At 36.9% G+C, this 10,766-nt stretch overlaps 2 protein-coding genes across 4 annotated transcripts in view; one reads left to right on the top strand and one right to left on the bottom strand.

The window, feature by feature from the left end:
* Positions 1–4,258, top strand: part of LOC306863726 (torsin-4A) — a 6,564-nt gene extending 2,306 nt beyond the window's left edge. For both annotated transcript variants that reach the window (XM_079407242.1, XM_079407243.1), the window contains one exon: positions 612–4,258. In XM_079407242.1, coding sequence (XP_079263368.1) covers positions 612–1,841 — 1,230 coding nt within the window. In that variant the 3' untranslated portion in view covers positions 1,842–4,258. The remainder of the gene's footprint in view (positions 1–611) is intronic.
* Positions 2,444–10,602, bottom strand: LOC306863727 (non-selective voltage-gated ion channel VDAC2-like). Of its 2 annotated transcripts, XM_079407245.1 has the most exons (9): positions 10,520–10,602; positions 9,885–9,956; positions 9,746–9,795; positions 7,077–7,229; positions 6,922–6,974; positions 6,620–6,841; positions 5,243–5,396; positions 4,802–4,859; positions 2,444–3,307 (listed from the first exon to the last, which is right to left on the bottom strand). In XM_079407245.1, the coding sequence occupies exons 2-9, from the start codon at positions 9,949–9,951 to the stop codon at positions 3,216–3,218; spliced, it is 849 nt and encodes a 282-aa protein (XP_079263371.1). In that variant the 5' UTR covers positions 9,952–9,956; positions 10,520–10,602; the 3' UTR covers positions 2,444–3,215. The 2 variants fall into 2 exon arrangements, with proteins under 2 accessions (XP_079263371.1, XP_079263370.1); XM_079407244.1 differs by lacking the exons at positions 2,444–3,307; positions 4,802–4,859; positions 9,885–9,956; positions 10,520–10,602 and adding an exon at positions 4,956–5,085 and having other exon boundaries at positions 9,106–9,760.
* Between the last annotated feature and the right edge of the window lie 164 nt (positions 10,603–10,766).

Raw genomic sequence — 10,766 nt, 5'->3', positions numbered from 1 at the left:
AGTGCACACACACACAGTATTGAACACACACACACACACACCCGGAGCAGTGGGGGTTCGGTGTCTTGCTCAAGGGTCTCACCTCAGGCGTGGTATTGAGGGTGGAAGAGAGCGCTGGTTATTCACCCCTCCCCCACTGACAATTCCTGCCGGACTTGCAACTCGAACCCGCAACCTTCGGGTTACAAGTCTGACTCTCTAACCATTAGGCCACAACTGCCCCAAAACCACTAGCACTCCCCATTGGGGAATCAAATTCCAGTCTTCCATGTGACAGGTGGAGATACTGTCCACTATAATAACGAGGAGTTAGTTCTTCATGGAACCATTGATTCCAATTAAGAAGGAATAATTTCAGCAGAAACGTTCAATTTGTACTCATTTATTTTGTGCCTTTTTTGAGCAAAAATATCAAACAAAAAGTTGTCAAAATAAGTTATGAGCACTTTTCCAGTTGTTATTTCTATCATTCCTCTGCCGGAAAATCCTGCAAAAACTATTCAGCTGGATTTTGAAATGCAATCTTTATTTCTTATCATGGTAATTACTCAAATTTATTCGTCTTCCTAATAATGTCTGATTTTTATACATTTTTTCATTGCTTTCCATAGATGGGAGAACAAGACCTCAGTGAGAGGCTAAGAGGAGACCATCCGAAAGAGACAAAGGAAAATGGCACAGGAAGCTTCTCCCAGTTCTCCTCAAACGTACGCACCATGATGCGCATTCGCCAGAAGTACCAAGCCATCAAAAAACGGCGTCTTGAGATAGCAGCGACGTCGTCCCAGAGCTTCGTGTCTCCACGGTCCACCAGCCCAAAAGTTTTCACTTTTGAAAATCTTCAAGAGCCCATAAACTCTAACCCCTCCTCCCCGCGCAAGCGGAAAAAAAAGAGGAAGGGACGGGTTTTGTATCCGAGCAGCAGTTTGAGAGCTGTACCCACAAAAGAGAGAAGCCGTGCAAAGAACTGCCTCTACTTGTTGTGCATCATTTTATTTCTACAAGTTTACAACGCCATTGAGAACTTGGACGACCATGTGCTTAAATATGATCTAGACGGACTGGAGAAAACCCTTAAAAGGGAAGTGTTTGGCCAACAGGAAGTGGCAGAGAGTCTTCTGGGTCATTTACATGATTATTTGTCAACTTATGTACACAATAAACCTTTAGTGTTGTCACTCCATGGACCCACTGGAGTTGGGAAGAGCCACGTTGGCCGATTACTGGCTCAGCATTTCCGCTCAGTTGTTGGTGATGACTTGGTGATGCAGTACTTCGTTCTGCACCATTGCCCAACAGACGATGATATCCCACAATGCACCAAATCTCTGGACTCTCACGTCTCGGAAATGGTCACTCAGGCTGAAGAAGATGAGAAGATACCGGTCTTTATCTTTGATGAAGTGGAACATATGCCCAGGGAGTTGCTGGACACATTACAAGACCTGATTCATCCCAAAAACAACAACGAATACTTAAATGCCATCTACATTCTCATTAGCAACCTGGGACAGGAAGACATCACCAAATTCGTTCTGCACAACTCTAGCGTCGCCATCTCAGGCCGTTTGAGCTTGAGTCAGGAGCTGAACCCTTGGTTGCGTAGCTACCTTGAAAGATACCACATGCTATTTTTGGAAGCAGAGCTCCTGCCCTTTATGCTTTTGGAGAAGAGCCATGTAATGGATTGTTTTATTGACGAGATGTCCAGGGAAGGATTCTACCCAGATCGATCCCACGTAGAAAGGCTTGCAGAAGAACTATCATACTATATAGTTGGCGAACAGGAATTTTCTCACACCGGATGCAGGCAGGTTGTGGCAAAAGTGAACCTTCTCTGAAACAAAATCTGCCGTGCAGATGGTCAACGTGAGGAAATTGTTATTGGTGCCATGAAAATGAAAAAAAATTCACATTTCATTGTGCATTCTATGTAAACAAACAAACAAAAAAAACCTTTGTTGTTCAGTTTTACATTATATTTGTAAAGAAAGTGGTCTACAGTTCTGTTTCAAAGTTTGGGGTGCGTACGATATTTTTAATGTTTTTGAAAAAGGTCTCTTCTGCTCACCAAGATTGCATTTATTTGATTAAGAAATACAGTAAAAACATTAATATTGTGAAATATTATTACGATTTAAAGTACCTGTTTTCTATTTGAACATAGTTTAAAATGTAATTTATTCCTTTGATCAAAGCTGAATTTTCAATATCATTACTCCAGTCTTCAGTGTCACATGATCCTTAAAAACTGCAGTTATTTGAATACATTTTTGAAACTTTATGAATGTATTTACTGTCACTTTGATCGATTTTAATGCATCCTTGCTGAATAAAAGTATTAATTTATTTAATAAATCTTTCTAACCCCAGAATTTTGAACGGTACTGTATTTTTCAGGTCCATGAAACAAGCACGACTCTAAATATCACAAAACAGCATAAAATATTTCTTCGTTTATTAAAATTTCTAAATTTCCACTGGAAAAATGAGGTACAAAGTTCAAATTCCTCAAGTTTGCAAAATTAGTTATTATATATAATAACAATATATATAATAGTAATATGGACAGAACTATTGGTATGTACAACGCATTGAGATCTGTGCCCATAAAGAGTTCAATGCACAAAAAGCTCATTTGTACACCGAAACACTTTTGAAATGGTTTGCTAGCGGCATATTTTCCCACAATACAGAGTTGCTCTCTAACCATCAATGAGTGTGAAAATGATAGTGTTGCAAGCTCTAAAAATACGCATGCTGTCTGTTCAATTTCCTGTGAGGCCTAAAGCCCTAGAAGTGCAACATCACTCTTGACTGAGCATCCTGAGAAATAACCTCAACTACGACCATGCAAGTTTATGACCTTAGCTCACTGACACGATAAATCAAACGCAATTGCTTAGCATGCCCTGACATCACCAGAGAAACACTCCAAGCTTGCAAATCTACCGCTACTTGTGTAATTTGGTTTGCTGTAGGTGCTCTAAGTAAATATACGGCTGTGGTTAAATAAATTAGGTGATCTCCAAATATTTCCCTTAGAAGGCCAGATCTTATGGCCAGTTGAGATTGAATCACTCAGCTCCCACAGACTTGCAAAAACCATCAACATGCCGCTAAGTGTTTTTAGTCATCGAGTGCTGGTGTGTGATGTAGGAGGGACAACATGAGGACTGGGTCTCTCTTCTTCGGTGTCTTTTGCACTACGGCAGCTACGCTTCCAGTTCAAAACCCAGTCCTACTTTGTGTCCGCCAGTGTTGAAGTTTTTTCCGTCGATCAATGCCGAGAGAGTGAGTTTCACACCTTTACATTGGGACAAAGAGAATGTAAGACATTAAAAGATGCACAAAGAGGTTAATAAGTATCTTAAAGAAATAAAACATTGGTCACAGGATGACTGGAATGAAATACTAGTGTACTACATATTGTGGAGTATATACTGCGTACTATTTATTAATAATTACTAGTTTTGAAACAGCATTTTGTACATTTTTTAGCAAATTGTATGCCATATGAAAAGGTCAACGCCTTTAAACAGTAGTATGTGACATTGCTGTCATATAATCTCACTGTTGCATGTAAAATTCAGCTGATAAAATGTAAAAAAAACTGTAACTTGAATGCAATGTAAGTCGCTTTGGATAAAAGCGTCTGCTAAATGCATAAATGTAAATGTACATTTGTAATCCATTTTAATTGTATTAAAAAAATTAATTTTCCTGAACATTTACTAACTCTCAGGCCATCCAAAATGTAAATTTGTTTCTTCATGAGAACAGATTTGGAGAAATGTAGCTTTACATCACTTGCTCGTCAATGGATCCACTGCAGTGAATGGGTGCCGTCAGAATGAGAGTCCAAACAGCTGATAAAAACATCACAATAATCCACACCACTCCAGTCCATCAATTAATGTCTTGTGAAGCCAAAACTGCATGTTTGTATGAAACAAATCCATCAATAAGGCATTTTTACTTTCAAACCCTCACTTCTGGCTAGATTATTTGCCATAATCCATAATAACGCTCCCTCCAGTGAAAATGTCTATTCCCTGTCACATTAAAATCCACAGAAATATTTGTTTAGAAAACGATTTTGGTAAACTGTGCTTAATCTGTGCATATTTCTCTCCTGATTCAGAGGAGTCGATTTTTTCACTGAAAAAACATGGATGATGGATTCGTATTTTAGCGACCTGTTGAAGTTAAACCATCTTAATAATACATTTATTTCTTTCAGACACACATCTTTTAGCTTTAGAAGACATTAATTGATAGACTGGAGTGATGTGGATTATTTGTGGATCATTGTGATGTTTTTATCAGCTGTTTGGACTCTCATTCTGACGGCACCCATTCACTGCAGAGGATCCATTGGCGAGTAAAGTGATGTAATGCTACATTTCTCCAAATCTGTTTCCAAGAAACAAACTCATCTACATTTTAGATTTCCTAAGGGTGAGAAAAATTTCAGTAACTGTACATTTTCAAGCGAACTATTCCTTTAATAATGCCTAAACTTCCAGTAGTATGCTTAAATAATAAATAAAAAAGGAAGATGCTAAAAATCACTCTTGATTCATTCTTCACGCTTCAAATGAAATGCACTGCAATCTCGGATAAAGTACTCCCTGCAATGCTTTGGTTGTATATTGAACATTTTGGCAGATGTCATCAGTGTATTTGGTACTTGCAGAAAATTCACAAACTGTGCAGTTTACATATTGCATACTGTAGAAATGTATGTGTTATGCTGTTCATATCCAGAGATCATAAACAATAATTATAACATGATTACCGGGTCGAAGACTCTGAGTGTAACCAACTCCAATCAGACTGGCATTGTTCACTTTGGCCTGTTATGAGGAAATAATGGGGGGAAAAAACATGCTCAGGTGGTCATTCCAAGTTTTGAATATTTAATATAACTTCCCTGTAAAGGCAGATTTAGACCTGAAAATAATCCAAAAGACCACATGGATGCAGGTGCTTCTAGTAAGACAATCCTTGGTTTGACGTGGTGTTGTGAAATGTGTCATAACGTGAATCATAATGCAACACACGTCTGCATTTGCATTCCCGCTGTTATGTAAAATGGAACCACAAGCATTAGCCAAGAATTTGCATGTGTGATTGCGTACTTGCATAGAGTACGTTTGTTTGGCTTAACTGAATTCATACAAGTGAATTATCCTCTTCTCAACAACATAATGTGTTTGTGTGAAAATTGTCTACTTACAGACAACGAGGCATCTTTATCTAGCTGGTGCTTTGTAGCAACTCCGAAGCGCGTATTGTTGCTGCCTGAAGTCCAGGCCAAAGTGACGGCCGTCTCCAGCTGATCACTGACCTTCTGATAGACAGATCCTCCGAACTCAGCTCCGTCGTCATTACTGGTGACACATAACACACTTCACATCCTTAGAACGTATTAGACCAATAGCATACCTTCAAAATGAGTTTTACTTAACTAATTATTGACTTAACTAAGCCAATTATGATTGATTTTTAATGCATTTTCGTTAATCAATCACTGTAATGAGAAGTATATATGTACTAAGGCTGGGTGTTGACACAAGTTTCATGAATTCTGATCTCAATTCAATTTAATATATAATCATTTAGATATATCAACTAATACTGTAAACTATAAAGCACACCCTGTCAATTGGTACTATTAAAGGTTAAAATTAACAACTGATTCATAACATTTAAATTGCACATAACATACGAAAACATGATATAAATATGAACATTTAAATGGTGGCTGTAATAAGAACATCTTTCGTGACAGTTTTATTTAAACATGCATTAAATACTGAAGAACAAATAATGAATATCTAATACAGTGCTTGTATATATTTACCAAAATGCTCTCTCTAGGGTTTTTTTCTTTCTAGCCAACTAAAAATGACTTGCCTGTAATGTAACATTATGTGACAGTGTTCACTAGCTGTTTCAATGACGTCTTTCCGCAGTTAAAACACTGATTGACTGATTTCATGAGATGTGATTCATTTCGGTAAGCTGTACGGTTTCATTTTAACCTAGTTTCTGATGTTAAATTCATGTTTATTTTGTATTGTTACTGAACTGAAAACTCAGATTTAGTTTCATATCAAGAGTGACAGCACAAAGTGATTACTGGAAGAGAAAACAGCATAGACTAAAAGATAGATTCTTTTCGATTTAAGAATTAATATCGGTTTCAATAAAATAGGAATTTATTAAAATCGAGAAATCAATATTTTAAACCCAGCCCTAATGTCAGCAGGATCTTGCAATTCTGACTTTTTTCTCGCAGTTCTGATTTTTTGTTTCCGCCACAGAATGAAAAATAAAAGTAATTGCAACTTATTTCACAATTCTGACTTTTCTTCTCAGAATGTATGAGTTTATATCTCACAATTATGACTTTATATGTCCACAACAAAAAAAAATTACAAATTATAATAATTGTGAGATATAAACTCAGAATTGTGTAAAAAAAAGTAATTTCCTTTTTCTTTTCTTTTTTCATCCTGTGGCAAAAACAAGCTTTCAAAACTATTTCTACAATATCAACTTAAAATCCACTGATCAGCATTTTCCCTTGTTGTTTGTCATTGATTCTTACACATTGGTGTGAAGCTGGAAATCTCCGGCCTTGTATCCCAGAGCGAAGTTGTTTTGCACAAGTTTGGATTTGGCCGTGTCAAACGCCATCTGGTAGCCCAAGAGCCAGCCTTCATATCCCAGAACCGCTGCAGAGTGCACAACCAGACCCTCAAAATCAATGTCGCAGCTCGCATTGATAAAGTCACGCTTGTAGCCAGTCTTCAGTTTACCGCTCTTCTTGCTAAAGACAGAATAACACTGTCAAAGACATCAAACAAAATCATCAAACCAGCCTTGATGCGTCAGATACTAACAACTCACCCTGTGTTTGGTACAAAAGACGTATCCAGGGCCACTTTCAACCCCTGCGTGAGCTGACGAGACGATACAAGTTATGAATATGATAGCAAACCATTTTGATCATACTCAGTGCGACTCAATAGGGGTCAAAGGTTATGAGGAGAGTGTGATCAGACCTGGTCTTCCACAGACACTTCTGTAGTGAGCATGTTGTCTGTGTTCCACTTCTGGTTTAAACTCAATCCCAGATCCTTCATCTTATACTTGGTCTCCAAACTCCCACCAGCTTTTCCCGTGTCCGTGTTGGTGGATCCAGATGTGTTGAACTCCTGCAGTTGGATTAGAGTTTATGAACAGGATTCAAAAAGCAACAAGGCATGTATTAGCAACAAACAGCTTTTTTATCATCAACTAGATTGTTACCTACTTTTGCGTTGTATATTATGTTTTGATTTCAGATTGTAATTTTGACACTTTTTTTTACTATCAGAGAAGATAGTAAAGATAAATAATATTGGACCTTTTTTACTGACTTACTAACAACTCTAATTAAGAAATCATCTTTAGTGAATGCAATTCATTGGCTGATATTTGGTTATTTGATATTTGCTTTCTACCAATGAGTATTATTTATACACTATTATAGTATTTATTAATATTTTCAATTAGTTTTTAGTTTTTTTAATTTTCAGTTTTTAATTAGTGTAAGTTTTAGTGAATTTATTTTTTTCTTTTGTCATTTTTAGTTAGTTTTTACCTATTATTTATATATTATTATTTAATTAAATATTTAAGATTTTATTGAAATATTTCTAAATAGCTTTAGTTAATTATTTAATTTAATTTTATTATATTCAGTACTTCATGCCAAGGCATCGTTTCTAATTTTTTCTTCAAAGTTTAAGATTTTCATCTAATATATATTTTATTTCATCTTAATAACGAATTACCCATTTTTCAATTACTAATATTTTAAATACAGATTTTTAATAATATTAATTTGAGTTACAGTTAAAAACAACAACACCTCTATGGAAAACCCTGTAATAATCAATTACCAAATTTGTTTTTACTAATTTACCAAATGATTGATATTTCAATTTTTTTAATAACAAAGTTTTAATAATGTTAATTTTACTTTTAGTTAAAAATAACAACACTGTTACCAACAATCCTATATGTAACAGTTAAAGGTGGGGTATGCGATTTCTGGAAGCCAGTGTTGATATTTGAAATCACCAAAACAAACACGCCCCTACCCTAAAAGGGTCTCACCCCTATTTTGATAGCTCCACCCCCACACGTACATAACCTATGCAACCCAGGCAACGATTAGTTCTGTGAAACAAAGCAAAACCAATGTTACACCGTGTCTTCACCGATACGAGTGGCCCGACAAAATACTATAGAAGTCATTATAATCAGTGATGCTGTCTACACTGGATGCTGCGCGGCGCAACAAATCTCAGCAGAAAACTGCTGCCGCGTTCTATTTATGATGTGCTGACACAAATTTCAAATGATTTTCAACAGTCGCTTTATCTCATCCAGTGTAGACAGACTTTAGCTGTTACGGCGCACCGCATCCGTTGTAGATACAGTGTTACTCACCTATCAAGAAGAAACAAAGCAACCTCGGTGTCCGATTGCAGGCCTTCCGCTCCTTGAGTTCTCTTCAGCGATGAAAAGCTGAGCTGATATTTACACGGGTCCTACTTCTTGCCTTATCATTCCGCAGACGCTTTCCTCTTTTGTTTTTTATTCGCCATCTCTATCTTTCTGTCGCTCGGCTCGGCTGTTCACTGATCGCTCTCTCCTCCACATCATGAGTAGACACGCCCCTTACTGCTGATTGGCTACAAGTTTGTTTTGGTACTCTGCCCGACTCAGTTTTCTAAAGCGTTTTTACCCCACCTTTAAAAGTATCTGTCAGGAAGTCTATATTTGTGCATTATTTAAAAAAAACAGCACATTAAATAAACAATAAAAGAGACACTGAACATGAAGAGGACAGTGTGAGCAGGTGTCTCATGACATTACTTCATGGCAGATGGCGAGCGATGTGACAGAATTAGGTTTATTTTTGATTGTAACCCAGAAACACTGATGGGACGTGACTCTTATTTAACTCTAGAGCAATGTTGGTTGTGTAGTCAGAGAAAAATGATTCAAAATTAAATACACACATGACGAGAAGATAGTTACCCACGAATAACTGACATCAAGATAAAGGTTCAGGCAGTTCCGGCTGTATGGTAAATGATGTGTGATGCAGACCACAGAGACATGTGGGCCTTCAGAGTGAAACATGCCACATCACACCAACACTCCTACAATAATCTTACCATCTAAATGCATTTCCCAAAATGGTGCATCAAAGACACAAAAATTGCATTAATGATTACATACATGACAATTAAGCATTAAGGTAATGGATTTGCTTCATTGTCATGAGAACAGTGACACCTTGAGGGAATAGTTCATCCAAAAATTTCAATTTTCTGTAAATGTACTCCACTTCAGACCATCCAAGATGTAGCTGACTTTGGTTCTTCAGACTTCATTCTGACGGCACCCATTCACTGCAGGGGATCCATTGGTGAGCAAGTGATGCAACGCTACATTTCTCCAGAACTGTTCTGATGAACCAACAAACTCATCTACATCTCGGATGGCCTGAGGATAAGTATATTTTCAGCAAATGTCCATTTTTGGGTGAACTATTCCTTTAATGGTCCTTAAAATAGACCTAAATTTTATTTATGCAAAATATAATTTAGTTTTATTTTGGTCAATGTGTTATATATTTATAGCACTACTAGAAATTAAACAACAACTAACACACCACTCCATTTTGAGATTTAGTTTTGAGATCCAATTTAACAATCCCAAAACCTACAAACAAAACGAAGACATTAAATACAGTAGAATGCAATTTGTCTTTAAAGCAAACAACTTTTCCAGGACAGAGTGAGTTTCCTCACCGTAACCCTTGCTGAAAATGTCCTTGGCTGCTTTCCCCAGGTCTGAGTATGCAGGAGGAACATCCATTATATCTGATACATAAACGAAAGGGAAAATATCAGAAATATCAAAAATATTATTGTTTAATTGCAGTAACAAAATGGGCTGTGGGCAGCATTTTAGAGCATTAAACATGTTTATCATCCCTAAAAATACTGCCTATCTAGGGTAGGTATATTTAGTGACATTAATACTGAAATGAGGAACATAAAAACTGATGGTAAAACTGCTATAATACAACAGCGACGCCTTCTTCTGTTAGAAAAGTAGCAGATACGTGCATTATCTTACACTTGAGAAGCAAAGAAACAGCTGTGTGCTGATGCATGAGGGGGCGTGGTCTCGAGCTGATACTCTAATCATGATTGGAGGAAAGACTTAATCATATGCAGAAAGCACAAACATGTTGCACAGACAGGGTAAAACGTCACATTTAAGCATTCATGACCAGCACAAAACTACACTGTTAACAAGGAAAAGGTGTTTAAATATAAACTAGGGTGAGGTTATGAAAAGGAGCTTCTGTGCTGGCTCGATATTTAAAGCTGGCGGTTAAAGTTGCGGTCTAGATAAAAATACAATGATAAATTCATACCGAGGATGATGTTGTTGTTGAGACCGAAATAAAATGATGATGCGAAACGAAGATTTAGTGTGTCCTGTGTTTCAGCTACAGAACACAGTGAAGGAGACAAACTGCGCATGCGCACAGAAACGATTTCTAAATAAAAGTCCCCAGCGAGACATTTTTCACAAATAAATTGTTTTCATTTTTTTTACAACCTTAATTTCCAGCAATTAGCCATATATTCTACAATATAGTAACTGTGTGGTTTTTTTTT

Source organism: Barbus barbus (genome assembly GCF_936440315.1).
Source record: "Barbus barbus genome assembly, chromosome: 45".
In the NCBI taxonomy this organism is placed as follows: Eukaryota; Metazoa; Chordata; class Actinopteri; order Cypriniformes; family Cyprinidae; genus Barbus; species Barbus barbus.
This window is presented reverse-complemented; position numbering and strand designations above follow the sequence as displayed.